General features: G+C 39.4%; 1 protein-coding gene across 1 annotated transcript in view; it reads right to left on the bottom strand.

The window, feature by feature from the left end:
* The window catches only part of TFB1M (transcription factor B1, mitochondrial), a 67,081-nt gene extending 64,306 nt beyond the window's left edge, over positions 1-2,775 (bottom strand). The window contains exon 1 of the mRNA XM_032407609.1: positions 2,574-2,775. Coding sequence (XP_032263500.1) covers positions 2,574-2,706 — 133 coding nt within the window. The 5' untranslated portion in view covers positions 2,707-2,775. The remainder of the gene's footprint in view (positions 1-2,573) is intronic.
* Between the last annotated feature and the right edge of the window lie 22,386 nt (positions 2,776-25,161).

Here is a 25,161-nt window from a genome sequence, read left to right as displayed (position 1 = left end):
AATACTGTATTTTCTATCTGTTCCTCCACCAAACCAATCAATCAATTCCTAAGAACTGACCAGGTGAGCATGCACCATCTCTCTACAGTTGCCAAATACTGAATATTTGAGTAAGTAAAACTAGTTTTACATCCCAAAGCAAAAAGTGCTGGTAGTCTCATTTTTACCTACAGACATCTAGTTGGTCAATAAGGCCACAGCAACAAGTTCTTACCTACTTGTTCCTTCCTACTCTACTCATAGGACTAGCAGAAATTTAGATCCTTGGTCATTTTTAGGAAAAAGTTAAACTTATCAGTGGAGGTGTTTAAAGCTTTGCAAATATGCAAATTGATATGGAAAAGTTAGTATTTTAAATTAATCAACCTCTAAGTTAACAGAGCTTAAGAAATCATAAAAAGGTTATTGAGGATTCATTGCAACCAATTATCACTTCTGGAAAAACATATAATGGGCTGGTCTTACTGACTGAGATACTAAAATCCAAGTAACTGGGCCTCCTGGGATAGTGGAAATTTAGCCACTGAAAACATACCAGCACTTCTTTGCAGTGTTCAGAGATGTATACTACCATTTTTGTAGGCTTAAAGGCAAAAATAATTGTCTTTTTTTTTTAAGATTTATTTTAGAGAAAGAGTGAGGGGGAGGGGCAGAGGGAGAGGGAGAGAATCTCAAGCAGACTCCCCGCTGAGCGTGGAGCCCCATGCTGGGCTCAATCTCACCACCCCAAGATCATGACCTGAGCAGAAATCAAGAGTGGGACACTGAACCGACTGAGCCACCCTAAAATAGTTTTGTCTTTTAACTGGTGCTGGGAGGGAATTAGTAATATGCTCACGAACCATTTGTTTTAGGTACTTTACATGCTTTCTCACTTGCATCTCAATTCTTCCAATCCTTCCAACACATTAAGAACTACTATCCCAATTTAACTTCTCTGAACTTTTCAATTTCCTTGTCTATTGTTTGATTTGTGCAAGGTCATCTAGAAAGCAAATGGAAGAGAAGGGACTCCAGCTCAGGTGTAAATTCGAAAGCAATCCTTCCTCCACTCCAGAACAATGCCTTTTAGAAGGAATAGAATTGATACCTTAGGCACAGGCATTATGAATTTAATATTCTCATTTTCCTAAATGGAGAGCTAGCATAGTTGAGAGGTCAGGGGCTCTGCCCTCAAACTTTTCAGGCACATTCAAATACAAACGAATATCAAAAAGGCACTGTCAATTCAGGAAGCATCTGCTCCCACCTGAGCTTCTCACCTCAGACAAATACTTTAATCTCCCTTCCCTTGGGTTCCCGAATTGACTCCTGAGAGTGAATAAAGGCGCACACATGATACTGTAAACGAAGGATTTTTTTCTACATTAAAAATATAAAGACCTATATTTTCCGTCTTAAGAATGGTGCTTTATACCTGCAAAATGTGACTAACGACTTGCAGACAAGGCTGATTCTAGTTACTACTACAACTAAAGAATTTTAGAGGTGGGTAACCCTTTAAAGTTCTTGCAGTAGGGGCTTTCCTCCAATTAACAAATGAGAAACTGAAGCTTAGTTAAGCTATTTTACCCAAAATCATATTTCTACTAGAATAAAGACTCCACATCCAAGAAATAAAACATGTTATTCATGGTTTGTGGACTATACTTCATTTAACTGAAAATGAACTTTTTGGGTGTGATTTACTGATCTTTTCAGCTTCTCATGAGGGGCCAAAATGGAATTAAATATGAAAACCTCAAATACAGTAAATACCCCAACAGTAAATTAGTGGACATACTTATAATACATGTTATTCTTGCAACCTCACCTTTTAGAAGAAAATATCACCAAGAAATGGGGGTAGCGGTTAAGCGAATGTATATGTGTGTCAAAACTCATCAAACTGTGCTCTTTTAACTGGTTCATTTTATTGCACGTAAATTTTACCTCATAAGAGTGACTTAAAATAAAGGGTGGAAATGTAAACTTACTAAAAATGTAAGCTCCCTGACGACAGGCTTGGCCTTGTTCACTCCCGAATTGCATCTCCAGTACTAGCACATAGTAGCTTGTCTGATATGTATTTACTGAATATTTGCGCCTCGAGGGTTTTGGATTCACCAAGTAAACGTTTAAATAACGTAATCCCACGAGTGATTCTTTCTCGACATGTTATTGAAAAACTCCCCGCACTAATTTAAATTCTGGTCACTTTAAATTGCATGGAAAATAAAACTAGTCACACATGCAGTACGCTTTCATAGTGTTAACACACCGAGATTGGAATTTCCACAACCGCCTTTCATGATGCGCGACCCCTGCCTCCCCTAGTGTCTGCTCGACGTCTACATAACCTGCCTTCCCTCGCCCACAGCAAACGCCCGCGAGCACGCCATGCTGCGGGCGAACAACTCATTCCACGCGTCTCCTGGGCGGTGCTCCGGGGTTCTTTCAGCACAAAGCGGTAGAAGGACCTGACCTATGGCCCGCTGCACACTGCCTGACACCAGACACCCGCCCACAGGGTCCGCGCGAAACCGCCGGCCCACGTCACCGGAGATGAGGGGGAGCACTGAGAAGACAGCCACCTGTCAGCTTCAAGTCCAGGAGAAAATTCTGGGATAGCTGCTTCGCTGCTTGCAGCTTGAATAACTTAATGATTTCTCGAATCGTGGGCAACGGCGGGAGACGGAAAGTGCTCAGCGTCCCAGAGGCAGCCATAAAACCCCGCGGAACCGTCCAAGCCTCACCGCGGACTCTTAGCGCTGCTCTTAAATCATCCACGGAAGGGAAGGGGGGGCGGGAGCGGGGAGCATTAAGGCCCACCTCCGAGCCGACCTTATTGGTCGGATATACCTCGCCGGAAGCGCAGTGGACAGACAGGAAATCTGGGCGCACCCAGAGCGCATGCGCTGCGTCTCGCTAAGCGCAGTGCAGGCTGGGTACGCGCTGCTTTTCGCCCTTCAGAGTGTGGAGGCGCGGGGAGGGCGGGGTCTTTCCTGGGTGGGCGGTGGCCAGAGCGGCCCCGGGGGGCGGGGCGAGGCGGGGCCTGGATAGGAACGCGGAGGGGCGGAGCAGAGGACCGAGGAGCCTAGCAACACCCTTGGGTGAATTCTCCCGGCGGATAGACGTGCCTAATACCTCTCTGGATAATCGTGGGAAAGCTAATGATAGAGGCAACGCTATTGGTTGCTAACGATTTTCTCTTATGGTAGATGTTTTTAGAACGTTAGCATTGTAGGTGCCGGATGGCAGGTTTCTAACTTCCTTCAGCCTTAGTTTTTCACCTGTAAAATGGACATATCTATCTTAAAATCTCAAGAACTAAATGAGGGAAGTCGTCTGGTGTGCAGATTCAGAACATAGTGCAATGCATGGCATACGTTAAGCCCGTAATCAATGGTGGCCGTTACTACCGTAATGATCTAGCGGATGAACGCGGCCAGAGGGGTTAAAGGATAGGTGCACAGTTTTGCAGTGAGAAGGCCAGAAGTAGAATCCAATTCTTCTGCCCCCCCCCAAACGTATCCAGTCAATGAGAAAAACCGCCTTGTTTATAGAGCTCAGGAAGTGTTTTCGCGTATATCGAATTTTTTTTTAAACAGTTTTACGATATAAATATTCCTAGTCTCAGGTTAGAGCGGAGGAAACAAAAACTTAGAGAGGTGATATAAATTAATTGATATTCACAAAGCTAGAAAATTGTAGAACCCAGATCCAGTCTAAATTTCTGGACATGTATGGTAGCTGCTCTTTCTAGTCACCTGCCTTTGCTGTGAGTATTATTTGCCACTTCTTGTTTGCCTTCCCAAAGTTTTCTTATTGCCCCTCCATGCCCCAATTATTGCAGTCTCTTTTTGCAGTAACTGGAAAGGTAAGGATGAAAAGGAAGGGAAATGAACATGATAATACTAATAATAGCTAACATTCATTGAGCCGTTTCCCTAAGTACCAGGCTTCACAGTTGAGTGCTTTACAGCTATTATCTCATTAACTGTTACAAAGACAAAGGCTTAGAGAGGTTCAGCAATTTGTCCTAGACTGCATAGCTAGTAAGTAGTGGAATCAGGATTTCAATCCACAAGTCTATGTCCAGAGCCTGCTTTTTAAGCAGTACAGTCAATGTTGAGAGGTCATTTGACTTGCCTAGGATGGTTACCTCTAAGTACAAAGACTCAAATCTGAATTCTGTCTATTATAACAGTGGAAAAACAAAGCAAAGAAAGATTGAAATCTCTGCTATATAGGAGAATTTAGCTTTTCTGACCCTGTTCTTTTTGCAAATTGCTGCCTTGATCACAAGTGAATCATAACATTTTTTATTTCTCAGAGTAGTAAGTTTAAAATAAAGCGAATGGAAAACCAAGTAGCTGTGGATATGATATGAGTGAAATCAAATGAATGAAATTTTCATTGGAATCTCAGTGGAAAACCCAACCACCTTCTGTTATAGCTATATTAAAAAGAACTGTGAGATAATCTGACATAGCTCCAAGCTTTAGAAAATTGGAAAGTGACTCTCAAAGAGGTAAGGTGATTTGCCCAAGGTGGCATCGAAGTGTAGTTTGAAAGCCTAAACTCTTGATTCAGAGTCCTTATATTCCACAGCATATATTAATTATTTCATTTACTCTTCATAGTGTTCTTACGTGAACGAGATTGTTATTGTTATTTTACGGTGAAGGAGGTAATTTGACTTACCCAGGATCGCATAGCAAAGTACAGAAAGAAGATTTAACTAAAGTTTTTTTTTTTTCTGAGTTCTGATCTCATGGGCCACAGCCCTCAAGTTAAATTATTTTTAAGTTAACTAATGTATGTTAATTTTATGATCTTATTTAAATAAATGGAATATGAATCTGAGTATAAGCTTAAGTTTACAGTTTTCCTATGGCTATTTAACTAAAACAATCAGTAAATATATGCAAAGCTACAAAATCAATATAAATGATGCAAGGTGTTAAATCACTGCTTTTAATGCAGACCGGCAGGATTTTGTTTTCTTAGAGTTCAGCTTACTAAAGTTATAGTGTGCCATGTAATGATTTTCTCATCAGTTTTTTGGATCCAAATTACCACCAAATCTGCTCAGAATTTTTGCCATCGTACCCTGCCTTTCCCTTGGAGGAACATGGAAGCTACCTATTAAAGTCTGCTTGTATCTGTTTTCATTAACTTGGAAACAAATGAAGTTAAATTACTTGGCGCTAGTGCTATCCTGAATATATATGTTGCGTGGCAGTTATAAGGAGGATATTCAGATGATCTAGAATGTGCTTACATGAACTTTTTAAAAGATTAGCGCCAACAATCATCAGGTTGCCTGGGTGGCTCAGTCAGTTAAGTATCCAACTCTTGGGTTTTGGCTCAGGTCCTGATCTCAGATTCCTGAGATGGAGCCCAGTGTGGGGCTCCGTGCTCAGTGAGGGGTCTCTCTCCCTCTCGCCCTGCCCCTCCAGCTCATATGCTTTCTCTCTCTCTCTCTCTCAAATAAATAAATTAAAAAAAAAAAAGATATAGCACCAAGATAAAAAAAACAAAATTAAAAGGTGTAAAAACACATTTACATGGAGAATTTGTGGATTCCTGAGAATTTATCCTTAATCTGAATAGGAGAATTACTGTCTTATACCATGCTACATCAATAACCAACATTTGTGAAGTTACAACCTATTACTTACCAAGTTTCCCAAGTTATCTCACTTAATTCTCATTTCAATTCTCTGATGTAGGTTTACAAAGGTATCAGGTAAGCCCTGTTATGGTTACGGTGGAAAACCCAACTGGAAAACCCTAAGTGTGCAGCTGAATCTCAAATTCTGATCTTCTGAGTCTACTCTGTTCTTTTACCTCTGGCATATGTTAAATAATTGTTGAGCTGAATTTTTAAAATTCCATTTTAGAAGAATCTTCCAAGTTTCTAATAGTTCTTGAGATCTAATTTTTATCATCATAAATACTGATCCTCACTCCTTTAATTTTCAGAAAATTATGCATAACTCCCTGCAAAGCCTATGAAATCAGCAGGGGGTATTTTAGTAGTGTATTTCATATATTAATGCAAACAGTTTTATCCCTTAAAAGAGAAGTATGCAGTTTCATCAGTTTTGAAGCTTTGAAGTATCTGCTTCATCTAGATACAGATTTTAACATGCTAAAATATTATAATTAATACAGAAATTACTAGCCCCACCTATCAGTGAAGATGAAGAACTACAAATGATTCATACTGCACTGTAATACAAAATTCTAATTTTCATAGATCCCAGAATGGTTATATAGCAAAATTACTTATTATTTTAGTATTTATTTTAATGAAAATACATATGTGACTTTATTTGGCAAAGTGATTTAGTGTCTATTTATAGAAAAAGTGCTAATTCCAAAAGGTTGTCATTTTACAGTTCCCTGACATAGACTTGAAAGCCACAAAGAGCAATATCTTTCTGCCGTGTGGGAATTTTCAGAGGAAATTAAATATGGCTTGGAATTGCCAAATTGAACTTTATAAATGACTCTTATGGTATGTAAAGTGCCCTTTTCTGATAGTATTTCGTAATTTCACATAATCTGACTCAATATGACTCAATACTCTTGAGAAATATTAACAGCTGCATTTTGCACATATTTAGGTTTTTTTTTTTAATGGCTGTTTGATGCCCACTGTTCACAAAGGAATCTAGTGACCTACCTAGAGGGAAGAAGGAAATACATGATAATTCTGAACAGACAGACCAAATGCTTACTCTCTGGGGATAGAAGCAGGTTAACTTGTGGCAAGCAACACAGGCTAATCGCCTGAGGGAACCATGTAACAGTTACACTATTTTAAAAAATATAGTGTTTATCACTATTCCAGGCAGTATCTGAAAGCCTGCGGATTATCCACAAAGATCTGTGAATTATTGTCAAGTATCCTAATGAGGTGATGAGGACAGACAACTCTGTTCGACTCAAGATGACTCAGAATGCTGTGGGTAGGTTTTTTTTTTTCTTTTTTTCCTGCACAATAAAGCAAAAGCTTTTTGTGAAAGAAGAAAAAAACCCAGCACATGCTAAAGGCATTGTAAAAATAATTACCCTCTTTTATATTACTAGTTTTTTAGTCTAAACCTCAACATTTAACTGGAAAAAAAGCTTAACAATAAATAAAACTATGAATATGAACACATTTGCTTTTAAGTCTTTTGTATGCATTTAAAAATTGCTGCAGGAACAAACTGCTCTGTGAATGGAGAGGCTCTGGGTTCAACCAGTTGTGGGCTTCCCTGGACATCTTGGTGACAGCTCCATCCCTCCCCAGCCAAAGGACTATGGGTGGACTACTAAATAAGGCCACACCTAGTCCTTCTTTCTCTGTTGTAGGTCCCCTCTCCTTGACCCTCACTACCTCAAGCCTCAGAGACCAGAGTATAGGCCGAGGCCACAGGAGAAAGGCAGTGCCCCCATGCACACACCTGGCCCATGATCTGCCTTTTTCTGTACAAGTTAGTGAGTTGGAATTCATTCACAGCCATTGGCTACCTATTCCTCCAATGGAGAAGGGGTAGGTGAAAACAAAAGGAGGAAGGATGGGAGAGGCTTGCTCACCCTTGAGGGGGAGAGCCAGAGCAGGGTGTTGGCATGCTCTCATGTCCCTTTTGGCCCACCTAGAGCCTGGAGGCCTTCAGACTGCTATTGGACTTATCATATTCCTCTACCCTGCTAGCCTTCCCCTCCCCTCAATCATCCCGAGTTAATACTTCCCTCACTATTCTCTACACTTCCAATTCAAACTATCATTCCCAGACTGAGTTTCAGCTATTGGGTTAAATGACCTAGAACAAGCATTCTTATTCTTTTCCGGTGATAATGACGTTTCTCCAGTTTGGGAACGAGGACCAAGCAGACGTCCTGGTCGGAAGGCTAAGTTGGCAGCCTCCCCCTTTCACCCAAGATGAGGGTCTGGATGGGCAATTCCTGCTTCAGATATCAAAGTGGATGCTCAGGAGGAAGGAGGAGGCAAAACTATTGTTAATCCTCCCACTTGAGCCTCTGGAAGAAGAGGAAGCCACGCGGCACAGGGTGAGAAGAAAGGAGAACGTGTGGCTCCTAACAGTCATCATAGCTTACATGTGTCTCCTGCCTTAAATAGATTAATCATACACCATTTGAGCCAACTCCTCTTCAGCTCCTGCCCCATTTCCAGCCCCTCTTCACAGCCAAACTTCTCTAAAGAGTCAGGTATACCTGCTCTTCTGACTTCCTCATTTCCTGTCCACACCATCCTTGCTTCTAAAGTGACTGTTCTCCAGAGTCCCAAGGATCCCCATGTTCCCAAATCCAAAGGACATTTACCTATTCTCGCCTTACTTAATGTGTAACAACAATAGCTAGATTTAGCAATGCTTATTACATAGCCTACCAAATTCTAGGTACCTTTACCCATATTAACTTTTTAAATATATTGTCCTTTTACTAATGAGGCACCTGGAGCACAGAGAAGTTGAGTGTCCAAGTTCACCCAGCTCTTTACTGAGAGAGCCTGGACAATATGACTGCAACATAGACACACTTCAACTTTGGGTTATGTGGACTCTCGCGATGGCTGGCAGTTAACCTCTCTTTGGAGTACTCTGTTCTCTCAACTTCTACCACAGCCTGTGTTTTTCTCTTTCTCATATGCTGACTTCTCTTCTACCCAAACTCTCAAGTATATGATTTCTCAGGGCTCAGTGCAAGATCTTTTTTCTCTCTCTCCTGCTTCTTCCTAGATGATCTCATTAATTTTCATGGATTTAATGCCATTTCTATACTGATGCTTCTCAAATATATTTCCAGCTCCAATCCTACATCTATAACTGCCTGCTCTATGTGCCATTGGGAGGTCTCGGATATCTCAAACATGATACGTTCTAATAGAATGCTTGCTTTTCTCCATGAAACATTGTCTCTCCATCAACTTTGCCATACAGTAATTCTAGAAACCTCAGTCTGTCTCTCCCTCCCCTCAACACCATATCCCACCACCATCATTGACACCTGACAACAGATCTCACACCTGACTTCCACTCTCCATTTGTGATGTCAACATTTTCCACATACATTCCTGCAACAGCCTCCATCTTCTTGCTCTACAATCTATTTATATTCAGCAGCAAAATGATCTTAAAAATGTAAATTGGATCACTTCAGTCATCTGCATTCAAGCCTTCAGGGGCTGCCAATTGCATTTAAGATAAAAATCCAATTGCTCGCTATGGCCTTAAAGAGCCTAATCAGGCCCCTGCCTATCTCCAACCTCTTTCCAATAAACTACAGCCATGCTGGTCTTCTTTGTTCCTCAGGTTCTTTATTCATGCCAGGTTCTTGCTTCCTCTCTTTTCCTGCATGTGTAGCTTTCTCTGCCTGGAATGATCACCTTCTGCTTTTTGGTTGCCTTCTCTTTTTCCATGTCTTACCATGGAGGCTACCTTCTCAGAACTTTGCTTGTTAAATTCTAACAGGAAAGAAAGCTAATTTGACCTTTGATTACTTTTCCATCAAGTTTGCTTTTACATCGCTCCCTTCAATGCTTTTCTCTTCTTTTTTTGGGGGGTGGGATAGTCTTAATAATTGTCATATCAACACATTTCCTCCAAAGGTTCCATTTTGGTAGAACAGACTCAAAGCAAGCAACTGCTCCCTTTTCTCTCTATGTGTTTGTTGATCCACCTACCAACAAGTCAGTGTCTAGCAATCAGAAAGGATGGCAGAGGTCTTGGAACTCAAGCAGAATCCTGGAGGCTCCCCTCAGTCCAAGCACAATTCTTTGTTTGCTGGACAGTGAGGAATTCTAGGGAGTTTCGTGGGAGAATCCAGTGTGGCTCCAGTACAAAGCGGGAGTACTTAGGGAGCCTGGGAACATCTATTAAAATAGAATACAGCAGGTGTGGCTGTATCCTATTGTAATATTTTAACAAGTATGGTGTGCTTGGGGTAAATATCACTCAATCCTTGTTCTACGCAAGGGATGACCTCCTCTGTGACTCTGTCTTAGTCCTTGTTTGTCTCCTTTGGTACAACTACACTTTATTTTAGTTATTATTTTTGTTGTTTACTTTTTTTTTTGCTGTCTGCCCTACTAAAGTGTGGGACCCATGACAACAGGGCAATATCTATTTGTTCACTAATATCAACTGATTATTCACCTAGCATACAGCTTGAAACATAGTCAACTATTTAATAAATATTTGCTAAATAAATGAATGAAAATGACTCCCTCTGGTTAGAGTAGACTCTATTTTCTATAGGAATGTGAAACTCCAAAAATTCAAGTTGTTCTCAAACCTTAAAAGTCTGGATAGACTTTTTGTAGAATGCCTGGCATTTTTTCCCAAGAGCACATATAATGAAATGACCATATCAGCCTTTCCAACAGTCTCTCTTTCTCCTGGCTTTCCTTTCTAAACCATATCTGCTCATGCCCTGTCTTTAGCTTAAAATTTTTCCTGGTGCCTTTTCCCCACTTAGAGGAAAAAATTCAAACCTCTACTGTCCCATTCAAGGTCCAAAACAGTGTGGGCCCAAACTCCTTTCTAGGGCTACTTCTGTTATGTCCTGTTTCTTCCCCTCCAGTGTATCCTGAAACTTGCTGCCCCACAAGAAGGCCCCTGCCACTTTATTTATTTCCTCTTCTGGGTGAAATCCTGTTCATCTTTCTGGACCCAACACAGTATGACCACTTCGGAGAACCTTCTTTATATTGACTACCTTCATGGTCCTTCCTGCTTTGGTCCTGATCCTTCTCGCTTTGAATTTCTACAGCACTGCATTTATAAAGCCAACAGAGAACATATTGTATCTCACTATAACATGTATCATAATATACTGCATTATAATAATACAATGTAGAGTCTCCTTTGTTAGAGTCTCAGTTCTTCAATGGGAACAATGTCTTTCATTTTTCTTTGTGTATTTTGCATTAGCACGGTGCAACAGGCACTCAAGATATGTTTCTTGATCAGCCCCTACTGTGGAGATTTTTTTTCTGATTTTAGACATATAAACTGTTCAGCAAGGTGTACTGAATAGAACAGCAGGGTCGCTGAAGTCAGGCAAATTTGAGTCAGAATCCAGGTTCCACTCTGCTTCTACTTATGTGATCTTGGACAAGGTGCTTAAGCTTTCTGAAACTCAGTTTCTGTGGTAGACAAAATAACAACTCCTAAAGATTTCCACATTCTAATTTCCAGAACCCGTGAATATGTTAGGTTATATAGCAAAGGGGAATTAAAGTTGCAGGTGAAATTTAAGTTGCCAACCATCTGGTTTTAAGATAGATTATCCTGGATTATCTGGGTGAGCCCAATGTAACCACGAGGGTCCCTAAAATTGGGGGACAGAATTGCAAGAGAGACCCAAAGAAATGGCAGCATGAAAAGGACATGGTCCAATGTTGCTGACTTTGAAGATGGAAGAAGCGGGTCAAGAGCTGAGAGGATAAAACCTTCAAGGTGTGGGTCTCTAGAATATGGGAGCCTCTAGAAGATGGAACGACCAGGAAATGAATCCTCCCATAGAGACTCCAGAAAATAACACAGACCTGCCAACATCTTGATTTTAGCCCAGTGAGACCCACTTCACATTCTGAAGTATGGGATTGTAAGATAAATGTATGTTGTTTATGGTAGCCAGCAAGTTTGTGGTAATTTGTTACAGCAGCCATAGGAAACTAACGTAGTTTCTTTAACTGTAATGTGAGTATAGTAATAGATAACATATTGCAAAAATTTTGTAATATCAAAATATCACAAAATGCTATGTATCATTATATCTCATAAGATAATACATATGAGAGACCATTATAGTGCCAATACATTGAAGATATTTCATAAATGTTAATGCTTTTCCCCTTCTCTCTTCCTGTCTGAACACACTTATCTAGCAGATAGATATAAATCTAGCTATATATAATCTACATCGAATTGTTAATACTCTTATGGTATTTAAATCAAATAGCCATTAGAATATTGTTCCTTTATTGTTATAACATATGACAAAGTAAGCTCAGAGAATTACCTGCCCATTTATTATTCTGTGGCTCTCATGAAAGATGACTTTCCCTTCTGCAGATTTTTATTGAGCTTGACAGTTGAATATTAACTCTTTATTCTTTTTTTCATTATTTAGAGACACTGACAACTTTAAAGATAGAGAATTTTCTTAAGGAGAGAATTATAAATGTTATACTTTAAAAAAAATGTGTCATTTGATCTTATTATTACCCAGTTTAAAAACCGCCATCATTTTAGCCTATTCAATACTTCTCTTGTTCTTTTTGGGGAGGGGAAGCTGAGGAAGGGTAAGTGATTCTAATTCAGCAGAAGAATTTAGGTAACAGTTGTACCAAATCAGGTGGCAATGCAAAACATAAAATATTAGATTATCATTCCAAAATGTTCAATTTTGTTGTGAAGTACATGCACATGATGTTGTGACCGAAATCCTGTAATTTTAGGCTTTAAAACAGTTTGCTCAGAAGTCATATGAATGGGAGAGACTATGCGGAGGGAAATGGAAGTGCTGGCTTAGGGCTATACTAACTACAACAGTTAATTTACATTCTATTATGTTCATTATATTACATCATGTCCGTATATTAATCATATCATATCCCATTGTAACATGTATCATATTATAATTTATATATTACCTATATTATGGCTTTTGTGGTTTCAGCTAGACATCCAATCATGACAAACTATTAATTCCTTAGGAAAAATGCCTTCCAAATTCCAATAAATTTACAAATAATCTGCTACAAGGGCGCCTAGGTGGCTCAGTCGACTAAGCATCCGACTCTTGAATTTGGCTCAGGTCATGATCTCAGGGTTGTGAGATTGAGCCCCATGTCAGGCTCTGTGTTGGGTGTGGAGCCTGCTTGAGATTCTCTCTCCCTCTCTCCCACCCCTCTAAAACACAAACAAACAACAAACTGCTACAAATTGCCAAACTGCATTCTGGAAACTATCCCTGTCATTCTTATTCTCTTGCACTTCAGTCTGTAGCCACATCATATTCTTCATATGTATATTTGAAATTTTTTTAGACTGTGACTCACAGTCAAAACCCCATCTATATTGTAACCCTGTACACACATCCACACATTCACATACACAAGTTTCATAAAACACTTAACCTATGTGTGATGCACTCTATTCTCTAAACTTTTCCATTCTGTTTTGATCATTTTTTTCTTTTCTAAAAAATGATTGTTACAATATATTATACTAATATTTACCTCAATGATGGATAATGACCTGCCAAGATCTTTACCATTCTTCCTTCATTTATCTGCGATGACTATTGTGTAATTCATAGGACACATTTATTTTGTTTGTTTTTAGATTTTAAAATGCTAGTGGAGCAGATCACTAGCAAATGCAGTAGGTGGGTGATTTTTTTTCTTGAATAAATGTACATACTCTCCATTTATTATAAAATATAATGACTTATGTCATATCAGAAGATCATATACTGTTTTCTCACTCTCTTAAATGCATTGCTTTTGGGGGGGTTCTTATGGTACATATCCATTTCTGGAATATAAGCAGAATATATAGCATTTTGCTTCTTTTCAGTTGGAATGCATCTGATGCATTACTTTCACTGAGGAAGCTTTGGGAAGAGATGGGCTTGGAAGCTTATACAATTTGGGAGGCTCTCTTTAAGAAAAAGAATACAAAATTATAAACTCACAATTAGATATGAAAGTCAATAGTTATTTGGAATGAGGAAAGAAATCATAAGACATGACAAATATTTAATGACAAAGAACACAAACATCATAACGTCCAGAAAAGTAACCTAATAATTTGTATTATTAACTACTCTCATACTTTTTTGATAATCTTCCCCCTACATTTTTGGAAGCAAACTCTTTGGTTGCCTCTTCATATGATAAGGTTTGGGGAATATTTTCCATAGAAAGAATAGAAACATAACTTAGTTTTTGCTCTACCATGATTGATCAAAATTTGGTTTTTGTTTTTCATAGTTTAGAAACATTTCTTGCAGTTTTACAACTTATTATTGGCAATGCCATATAAATTGTTAGGATTGTTGTCAAATTTGGAAAACCTTCTATTAAGTTTTTTGCATATATGATCTGTATGTTTTTAGAGCATTTTGAGTTTTTTTATACAATGTCTAATTTTAAACACTTTAAATTAATGACACTCAGTAACGAACTTGTCATAGATGTCTTCATTGTAGCGAAATATTGTAAGTTTATATTATATTCATTGATGTCAGTATTTGGTGTCAAGTAATCAACACATTTAATTTTTTCCAGTGTATTTATATGATGCACTTCTGTTTATTAATTGGGTTATCAAACAATCCAGGAGGCTTTTCATTACTTCTACTCAATTTATTTATTCTTCTTAATAAATTACTGCATTTGATATTATGAAATTTTTTTGTTGCAATTCACTTCTTGATATAGGAATAATTTCTACTGATTTTATTGCTCTCTCACTCTATTTCTTTTGTGTCTTACCCCACTACTTTTTTTGATGTAAATTTTCTCTCAGTTCTTTTAATACCTAAATTTAAAGATAACAGAAAACATGTTCCAAATTCACACAAATCAGGTGTCTACAATTTTGTATTTGTTTTATTGAAATGTTCTAAAATATCATTCCACATTTCAATTAAAATGTATATTCCTAATTCAATTTTCCCTTTTGCTGGGTTTTCAAGGGACACTCCAGCACCAGAATACCACCTGGAAAGGGACAATGGTTTTAACTGTGGTTAAAGTGTCTTACTTTTGCAAATTTTACAAAAATATACAACCGCATGAGTACATTTCCAGGGCCTTCCCAGGGCCTTGAAATAGTCTAGTTCAAATGAAAAGCCTGACCACTTCCTGAGTTTCAGGGTCCATCTGCTGTGTACAGGAGTAAGGCCAGACTGAAGGACCTCCAGGGACACCGTCATTAGAGGATTAATCATGCCACCAAGGCAAAACAAGAACTTCTTTTTTTTTTTTTTTTAATTTTTTAATTTTTTTGTTTTTTAAAGGTTTTATTTGAGAGAGAATGAGAGAGAGAGAGAGCACATGAGAGGGGAGAGGGTCAGAGGGAGAAGCAGACTCCCTGCCGAGCAGGGAGCCCGATGCGGGACTCGATCCAGGGACTCCAGGATCATGACCTGAGCCGAAGGCAGTCGCCTAACCAACTGAGCCACCCAGGCGCCCAAGAACTTCTTTATAATATGAGCATCATAGTTTGTATTCCCTCAAAGTCAGAGTCTAGGGCAAGGACGTGGATGCAGGCAGGTAGTTTATCTGGCAGGTGAGCCCAGGAAGCACAGATGAGGAAATGGGAAACATCAGGATAGGAAATGGAGAAAAGCCAATTAATGTGGTTAAAAAGTAGTTTAGGAGCACCTGGGTGGCTCTGTCAATTGAACATCCGACTCTTGATTTCAGCTCAGGTCATGATCTCAGGGTTGTTAGATCGAGCCCTAGGTCAGGCTCTGTGCTCAGCTTGGAGTCTGCTTGTCCCTCTCCCTTCTCCAGCTTGCACTCTCTCTCTCTCTCAAATAAATAAATAAAATCTTTTTAAAAAAGTAGTTTAATGAATGTAGGGCTCTAGAACAACTAAGGCTCAATCCCACAAGAGACCCTTTGAAAACCTTTGCAAAACCCAACTCCAAGTTTTCCCTGAGAACAGAAGACAGCAGGGCAGGGGGAAGCTCTCAGTCTGCCCACCTGCAATTGAGCTGCAGGTGAAGTCAGGAGGACACGGGGAGATAGGGCAAGAATGTGCCACACCGGCTTTTCTTTGTGAACCTTTTTCCACCTGAGAATTTAGGAACTCACAGTTACTTAGAGTGATAAGGAATCTTCAGTGCTATGGACCTTTCTTATTTCATTATGATGACTGAAGTTAGAAGAGAAGGGGTTGAAAGACAATGTGGAATCATCCCAACTTGCCAAGGAAAGTCCTCTAATCCCGGCAATTAAGTTGTAGAGTCAAGACATTTTAAGCCAGAGATAAGTATTTTCTTCAAGCTCAGAGGGAGCACAGTTAGAATTTCCAATTCTCTTTACTTAAATTCATTATCTTCTAGGTGTAAAGAAAAGTGGTGAAATATTTTTGTATATGCCAACAGGAAACCATTCACTTATGAGAATGAATTTTGCCTTTCTAAGGGCTCCTGTGGTGTGTGGTCATTTTCATTTTGAGGAAGGAGAACAACTTGACCACTTTATTCTCAGTACGATGGTCACCTATTGAAGACTGGAATTATGATGATTTAAGGGAGAAAAATAAAACACTGAAGAATGGTATTGGTTTAGTAGGAGAATGAATGCCAGACTGTATTAATGAAGCTGGGTTCTTGTCCAAATTCAATCAATACCATGAACCTTGAAAAGCCATTTCCTTTCTCTGTACCTCAGTTCCCTCATCTATATGATAGAAGGCTTGGATTGGTTGACCCTGAACTTCACTTCCGTCTCTGAGCTACTGTCATTGGAAAAATTAAGGGCATAGCATGTCGTGACGCATGGGTCTTACTGTGACCTGTGCCCTTGGCCAAATAGGTTAACTTTTTGACCTTCAGTTTTCTCATCTGAAAAACGAAGGGGCTGGGTTAGATAGTCCTTAAGGACACTTCTGTTATATATAATCCAATGAAATAAAAATATGGGGGCAGAAAATCTGGAAGGATGCTCAGAAGGAAGCCCAGCCTGGCCACTGGGTGGTGATCTTGTTCCATGTTAAGAAAGATTTTTAGAGCTTTTACCAATAGTGCCAAAGTTTGAATTAACTAAGCATAGTGAAGAAAGATTTTCGAAAGGATACTGAAATAAAATCAGGTCAGCAAAAACCCAGAATTATGGTGGAATGACAATAAATAGCAATGCCAAATAGGAGACATAAAATCCCTATAGTCAAGGCAGTAAAACATAGAGGGGTCTATGAGAGTAGTGTTTTGGGTATTATTTAAAGGAATATAGGGAGAGGAGTAGATTGTAAATTTATATAGTTTTTGAAAAACATGATTTAAAAGTTAACTCTAACATTTAAAGATTTAACTTGTAGAATAACCAAGTACCTTAAAACTGCTGGAGTATAAACGCCTAAACCTACAAAATCTAAACCAAATCAACAAACATGTTATTTATTTTGTCTAAATCTAAAGGAAACACAAAAGGGAATTATAATCCTGTTCCAATATTTTAATATTAAATAGAATGAACCAATCCACAGGTTTTGAGCTTTCCCACATTTTATAGGAGAACGTGGTCTCTGTCAAGCTGCTAAGCTTAACTTTAGGATTTTGGAATGATCGCTCCTAGAGTTAATGATCTATATTGGTACCTGCAGGGCTTTGAGTCGAGGTCCGTTTCTGTGGAGATAAACGAGCATCAGTAGGAATGCAGGGGAGGATAAAGGCTTTCTGATCACAGCGCTGCCCACCTCTATCTCTAGGAAAGGTTATATTCAAAAGAAAAACAGAACCTTCCCAATAAAGCATCAGTGAACATGAAGAGGAAGACCCAAGGGCTTGAGGAAGAGGGCAATGCTGGAGAACTAGACTCTGGCACGCAACCTTTGCTCTCCCAAATATTGCAGATCACATCTTGTACAGTAAGCTGAGAGCCTGTGGCCGGAGGATGGGTAGGCTCCAGCCTGCCATTTTCCACCGCTGATTCCTCTGCTTGCCTTCGCCTCTAGTTTTCTCCCAGTTACTCCTTATCCTCCCTCTGAGGGTGGGAGCGGGTTTTTCCAGAAGGCCGAAGTGTGGGCCTCTTGGCTCCTGTTGCCATGGCTCCTGCTTTTCTCCCTATTCCTTTGATACATTAGCTATTAGCTTACATAATCCTCTCACAGGAGGATGTCCCCATTCAAAAGAAAAAAAAAAGTCATATTGCTAAGTAACCTTTAACAATGAATAGCATTCATTATGCATTTGCTTAATGATACAAAAGCATTGTTTGCTCCATTTCAGGTGATAACAGCAGATCAAAGGCACTGGGACCAAAATGTACTTTAGAAGAGGCAGCGGAGACTGTATGGAAATAATGCTTAGCATTTATGTCACACTTTATACTCTCAAAGAATTCTGCAATTATTAATTATCCCACACAATAGCTCTATGAGGAAGGTCAGTGTCATTAGCTCTATTTTGCAGATGAAGAATCAGATAGCAGTTAGGAGATTCCCGCACCACCACCATAGAAAGATCTCAGGTCAAAGCCGACCCAGGCGTGGGGATTGCAGGTAAATTGTGAAGCAGCTGAAGGGTAAACAGAGCAAAGCGACTCCTTCTGAGGTTCCATTTCCTTTGACCTGGCTTTTGAAAAACCCTCTGAACAGAACTGTGTTCTGGATTTGTACACCACCCCCCATCCTACTCCCTGCACCCCGATTCCTCTTGCTCTAATTGTCTTGTCTACCTATCCAGGCTTTTCTATCTAACTTCATTCCCTTTTCATTCATTCATTCATTCATTCATTCATTCAGTGAATCTTAATTGAGTACTTACTGTTGTTGATTTGGGCAGGAATGTAGAAAGGAAAAAAAAAAAACACCCTGATTCTCAAATGATTTCTGTGTTCAGGAACTTTTATTTTGTAGCAAATACGCCAGCATACACCCCTGGCAGAGGACGCTGAAGGAGGAAGGAGCAGAGTCTCCCTGTGAAGGACCACACTGAGGAGGTGATGGATGCCTGTGAGTCCAGCAGTCGGGCTCCTAGAGACCCCGGGCGGAGGAGATATGAGTAAGGCGTCCTGAATGTTGGCTACTTTACATTTTTGCCCGAGGCCAGGCCTTCTACTTGGCTAATATGACAAACTCATATTCTGTAGTGTTTTAATTATTTCTGGGAACATCTTCCTTTTTTATGGGGATAGAAGCAGTTTGGAAAGAGGTGCTGATTCTTGCCACACATGGCTATTGTAGGAATCACAGCATAAATGGCCACCATGTGTTGTGTGCCTACTCTGTCTCGTGCTTTACAATGCTGGTCTTGGCTAAGCTTCAACGACCTTGGAAGCAGCTATGTTATTATCCTTTTTTACAGTTGAGGAAAGGACTGAAAATGTTTAATTTGCTCAAAGCCACATAGTTCTTTCAGCCATTTAAAAGGAATTTGGTGACCTATGCTTTGTGCTAAGCACAGAGATCCAAATGGTGAGCAAGACAGACACGGTCGCTCCCTATTTTTAGCTTAGAGTCCCTGGGAGAAGGCAGACATTAATCAAATAATAACTACATATCAACATAGAATTACAACCTGTAAGAAAGTCCATGAAGGAAAAATGAAAGGTACAATATAGGAGAAGCTCAAACAGAGTGACCTAATCTGCTCATAGGCTAGCAAGGTGGGGACAGATATGGAGGAAATGTCAAGGTCAAGGACGATATACCTGAAGATGAGTCTTGAAAAATAATGGGCCAAGGTGAACAGCACGTATGAAGGCCTTAATGTAGGAAGGAGCTGGGAGTGTTTGAGAATCTGAAAGCCGGTCTGCTGTGCAGAAGAGGAGGGAGATGAGTCAAGGCGGGAAGACAACTGGAGAAGGAGGTAGGGTCTGCTCTTGCAGGACCTTGTAGCCTAGGGTAGAATTTGATGTTTAGAAACAATAGGTATTCAAGGATTTTAAAAAATGTGTGCCTTGATCAGATGAAACGTCGATCTGCATACAGTGGGGAGAATAAATTGGAGAAGAGCCAGAGTGTGCAAAGGGACACTGATATGGAGGGTGTTATGATAATTCTGGTGCAGATGATGGTGGGACCAGGGCAGCTGTGGTAGAGATGAGAAACATGCTGGGTTGTAAAATTATTTGGAAAGTCAAGTGTACAGTTTTTGGTGATGGGTGTGAGGAGACGGGGTGAGGGAGGAAAAGGCAGTTGTCGAGGCTGATTCCCAGGTTTCTGGCTTAGACAAATGAATGGCTGGAAATGTGTACAGAAGGGACCAAGGGTTGGGGGCAAGTTCTTAAGTGGCAGAGGTAGAATTTGAATCTAGCTCTGTTTCTTATCAAAATACACTCTATTGCCATAACACATTCCTATTTTTGGAAATCTAGTATTGAATTGTACTTCCAGCTTGCCAGTTGTGTTCAGCTTCCACCACCATCCCTGTGATCTTCTGGAAGAAATACACTTCACCTTTGTTGTCTAATCTGTGGTGACATCAGCAGCCGAAATGTCCAGCCAGGCAGGAATACAAGAGACATCCCTTTCAGGAGGGAGACCTATAATTCCACCAACCTTGCTGTTCAGCAGTTAGGCAGGAAGGTTGGACTCAGAGTGTCAAGGTTTGACTTTTGTCCCCATGACTTGTGATCTCTGTGTCATCAGGCAAATTACTTAACATTTTAAAACCTCTCTTTCCTCATCTGTGAAGAAAGAATTATAATAGTATCCTCTCCATCATGGGGTTGGTGGAAGAATCAGGACTATTGCTCGTAGGACACCTTTGAATGAATTAGAGAAAGGTTCCTATTTGCAAGTAAGAAGTCTTTTTGAAGTCAATATATGATATATTTTTAATTAATTTCAATTATACAAACATAAAATCATTCTGAATAAATAATACAAATCAAATTATTAAACATAAAATAATATCCAATTTGAGTTTTTAATCACAATAATTAGAAAATCAAATTTTAAAATAATAGATACATAATAAGCTAAAGATTTTAATAGCAGTTAATTATGAAATTTCCATAGCAACAAATAAACAAGTGCTCTAATGTAATTAGCAGCTCATTATATAGTAATCTCTAATTTGTCAATTTAATACTTACTTTGTATATTATTAATGCTAAATTAATATTGGTTATTACCTAGTTATTTGTTTCATAAAGAAAGTGCCTGTATATTTAAAATGGGAACTCTGCAATCCCATTCAGTGCAGAAAACAAGTAGTAGTATGTGCATTGCAGTATAGTGACACTGATAGAGTTTTTTTTTTTAATTTTAAGATACTAATCAATCAGTACTTCAGTAAGAAAGCAACTTCTTATTTAGAAACAGAAGTTATTCTGAATGTTGTTAGATCATCAAGTTATTTTAATAATCAAATATACTCTTCCTTTGTAAGTTCAAGTGGAAAGGGATATATACCAATCCTATTGAAAAAGACATTTTATAGTCACCTGCCACAAAACTGTATTAATAAATACGTAGCTTGCTCATCTTTGAAGCTAAATTTGAACTTACAGTAAAAATAAAAAAAAATCTCAAAACTGTAAGATGGCTCAGACATGAGAGTCTCCTTAGATGTGCTACTTTTGTGCGGTGTACAACCTAAACCACTGAACGCAGTGGTTCTGGGCAGGATTACAAGAGATAATTCTATAAAGTACTTAGCGTACGTGGGAATTGTCATACACTGAGTGGTCACAAATGTTAGCTTTTTATTTTTAGTTATTAAACCTACACAGTAATAGAGGTACTGTAGGATAAAAATGCTCTTGCCTCAGTCCTAGTTCCTTTTTCAATTAGTACTGAATGTACATTGTTAGTGTGGATAATGCACTTTAAAGAGTGATGCTCAACTAAATTGCACAAATGCTTTCTCAGTGAACTCCTCTCTTTGGCACCACACTACTGTGGGTGTAACTATAATTACAGGATGCACAGTGCTTTGTTATCAGTTGAAGTTGATTGCTTGTTCTCAGATTCACTGCAGACAAAAGTCCACATTACGGGTTGTTTTGGTTTAGTTCATGGCAGCAGACTGGGAAAGGAAGCCTAATGCTGATCGTTAAAATACAAATGACTAGTTGCCCCAGTAAGTATTCCACATTGGGATATCCAAGGGAAAGAAATGGGAGTCATTTAATGCTCAGTGGTAAGCATATTTAAAGAAGAGGCAAACAAGAGAACCTTGTGATGTGATTTAAAATGATTTAGGAGAAAAGAGGAAAAAGATACAGGAGAGGTTTTCATAGAGAGAAGATGATATTTAGCCAAAATGCTTCCATTATGGTCAGAAGAGCATGAAGACATGAACAAAAAGGAGGAGAGGAAGTGATGTGGGGAGGTCAGGGGCACTGGCTTGGTAAGCAGTGCACAAAGAAAGGTGAAAACTTCACATCAAAATGTAAGGTTGAAAGCATGAGCATGAGAGGACAGCAGAGAGACAGCCCAATTGTTGAAGCCAAGCATGGCGTTCCCGCACGCCAAGCTTGGGCGAGCAGAGATTCAGGGGTTCCATGGTCATTTCTGCAGCAAGTCCAAGAGGAGAACTGGTTGTGGGGGGACAACCTCATTTTGGTTTTGTTCGTTTGTTTAATTTTTTGAAAAGTCCTTTGTCTTTCCCGCCATGTTGCACTATTTTCAAAGGCTAATGGAGGCTTCTGAATAGCTCAGAGGGCTTAACTCTTAAAGCAACCAAGTCTTCTGTGTTAATTATTTTGGACGGATCATCTTTCTAAGGACTCTTACGTTTGGCCACCCCTTTTTAAACAACATCTAATTTAACCTTTGTGAAAAGGAAGAATCATGTTTGTAACTTACTATCAATTTTAGAGCTAAGAATCCCATTAGGTATCATCCAACCAAGGGCCCTCAGGAACTACGGGAACTCAGAATCCTGCTCCACCTGTGCAGGTCCCTGCTGACTCATTCAAGGGCATCTGTATCTTTCCAGAAGTCGGCTGGTCAGCAGTTCTCTGGCTGTGAGTGTCTGCGCCCAGCAGCATCCCGTTCCCCACCCACAATCGATAACCAAGGTGATCAGATGATGCAGCTTGTCAGAACTGGGGTTCCCGTGAGTCTCTCTGTTCCTCCCTTCTTCCTGCCTAGCTGCAACCCATGAAGACCTTCCCCTAGCCGCTAGCCTAGCAGGAATTAGAAGCCTCATTCCTGGGTTTGGTATTGTTGCTCTAAATCTGATATTGGGTCCTCAGTTCCCTCGCCGTGTGAATGCCCCAGGAGCTGCTGCTGCCCTGGAGGCTCCTGATACACGTGGCTGGTCTAGAGCCCTAACTGTTTGCTGTGACTCCTACGCAGCTCTGTCCTCTGATGGAACTGGGGATGCTCTGAATTTTAGCTCCCTTCTCCCAGACTTACCTTCTTGCCTTTTGCTGTCCTTTGCTCCTTTATCATGTCTTACCCGTCCTAACCAATCCCTGTAGCCCAAGTACTCCCTGGAAATACTGGGGACAAAGCCCTGAGACCAAGACTCTTCCATTGCCTGACGAAGAGTCTAGACACTGCATGCGTCCCTAGCACTGATTTGACATTTGAATGGGACATTAGCCACAAGTTCCCGAAATGCCCTAATCATTGTGATTTGGACCATTGGCCCAATTCATCTGTTTGAGATTTGCAGGTTCAACCTTGTCCTTTTAGGCTGACTCTGTATCCCTCACCCATCAGCTAGAGGCAGCCTCATGCCTGCCAGGGGAGCACCTCAGCTATTATTACAAGGAGCAAATGATCTCCGAGAGAAGACCTGAAGGGCTTCCTTAGGTAAGGGCACGGCTTCGAGCCATCATCTTTCTAGAGCGACTATATGTTCTGGTTTGCCTGGAATCATCTTTACATTTGCTGTCCTGACATTATAATGAATAGAGCCCCGATTATTGTCCTGACTTGGATGAAATCTTATATGGCAAACCTAGATTTCTCATCTGAAAAATGGGCATAATATTGCTAACCCTTTCTTTCTTAAAATGTTGTTGAGAGGACCAAAAGAGATTATGTTTATGAAAGTGTTTTAAAAGGATTTAAAGAGGGGTGATGGGGTAACTGGGTGACAGGCATTAAGGAGGGCACGTGATGTAATGAGCACTGGGTGTTACATGCAACTGATGAAACACTGAATTCTACCTCTGAAATTAATGATACACTATGTGTTAATTAATTTAAATTAAATAAAATTTAAATAAATATTTAAATAAAATAAGATTCAAAAAAAGGAAAAAAAGGAAAAATGATTTAAAGAAAAGTTGCCCTGGCAACATGAGGTAGCAGTATTATTTTTTGTTGTTATGATCTATTTTGGCTTTCATAGACTTACTAGTTCAATTCCATTTTCTTGGATATGTTTTAGATCATTGAGGTCATGAAACAAGTTATCTCCAGATTAGAGAGGTGTTATTAGATCTATATACGGTTCCCTTAGCAGTACAAAAATCTCATTTTCTCAAGTTAACACTTCATTTAAAAATACGATTGATTTTTACAAAATAGAAACATGCTACCATTATAATTTTTTCTCCACTATTCATGCTAGACTTTTAAATGATAAAACAAAGAAAAAGATATACAAGTAGAATTTTAAGTAAAGGAGGAGCAATAAAGCATTCATTATAGCAATAGTACAAATGAGAAGAAAACCGGAACACAGAATACCTAACCTGTGTGTATGGAGAGTGTGTGTGTGTGTGTGTGTGTGTGTGAGTAGTAGTAGTTGTTGTTGTTGTTTTGATTCAATTTAAGAAATATAAACTTTTAAGTACATTTTCCTGTACCTTTTCATACTGAAATGGACAAATATTCTAAGCAAGAAAGGAGAAAGAGTGGAGCTGGACAGCGAATAAGATGCTGGATCACATCCTCAATGACTGAGAGTTGACTGTCTTTTAAGCAATGACATTTCTTCTCTTTAGCAAAACAAGCAATCCCATCTGTAATTAAACTCCGGTCTGATTGTGTTCTGTCTCTTAGTGTCGCCTCTGGTGTAATAATGTACTTGCTCAAGTGGGATTGCTTTTCTATTGCTCTTTATTCCTGAATGACCTGATCTTTTCTAAATAGGGAGAAAATGTGCTTATCTTAATCAAATAATTATTTCTTTCAAGGCCTGACAGTGTTATTTGGTAAGATATATATTTTCAGGCTTCTGATGATACCTCCAGGCCATGAAGGAGTTAATTTCCCTCAAATGGACAGTGTGAGTTCCTTAAAAGGGAGGAAAGCTTTTACGGACTTCATAGGAGCGTTCTTGATTCTTCCACTAGAGCAACTTGCCCCCACTGTTCACGGTAATTTTGTTTTAACGTGGTGAAAATAATCTGTATTAGAATGCCCCTGAAGCTGAAAACCAGTAGCCTAAATGTTCTATTTGACCTCTAGTTATTAAAAACATTAAAAAATGACAAAATTTCATGTAGAAATATAGATTTCTGGCTTCTCAAAAAAATTGGAATATTTCATGTCAACCAGTTGG

This window comes from Phoca vitulina, unplaced genomic scaffold (assembly GCF_004348235.1).
Source record: "Phoca vitulina isolate PV1807 unplaced genomic scaffold, GSC_HSeal_1.0 scaffold9, whole genome shotgun sequence".
Taxonomy (NCBI): Eukaryota; Metazoa; Chordata; class Mammalia; order Carnivora; family Phocidae; genus Phoca; species Phoca vitulina.
Note: the sequence above shows the minus strand (reverse complement) of the source record. Positions and strands in the feature narration are given on the sequence as shown.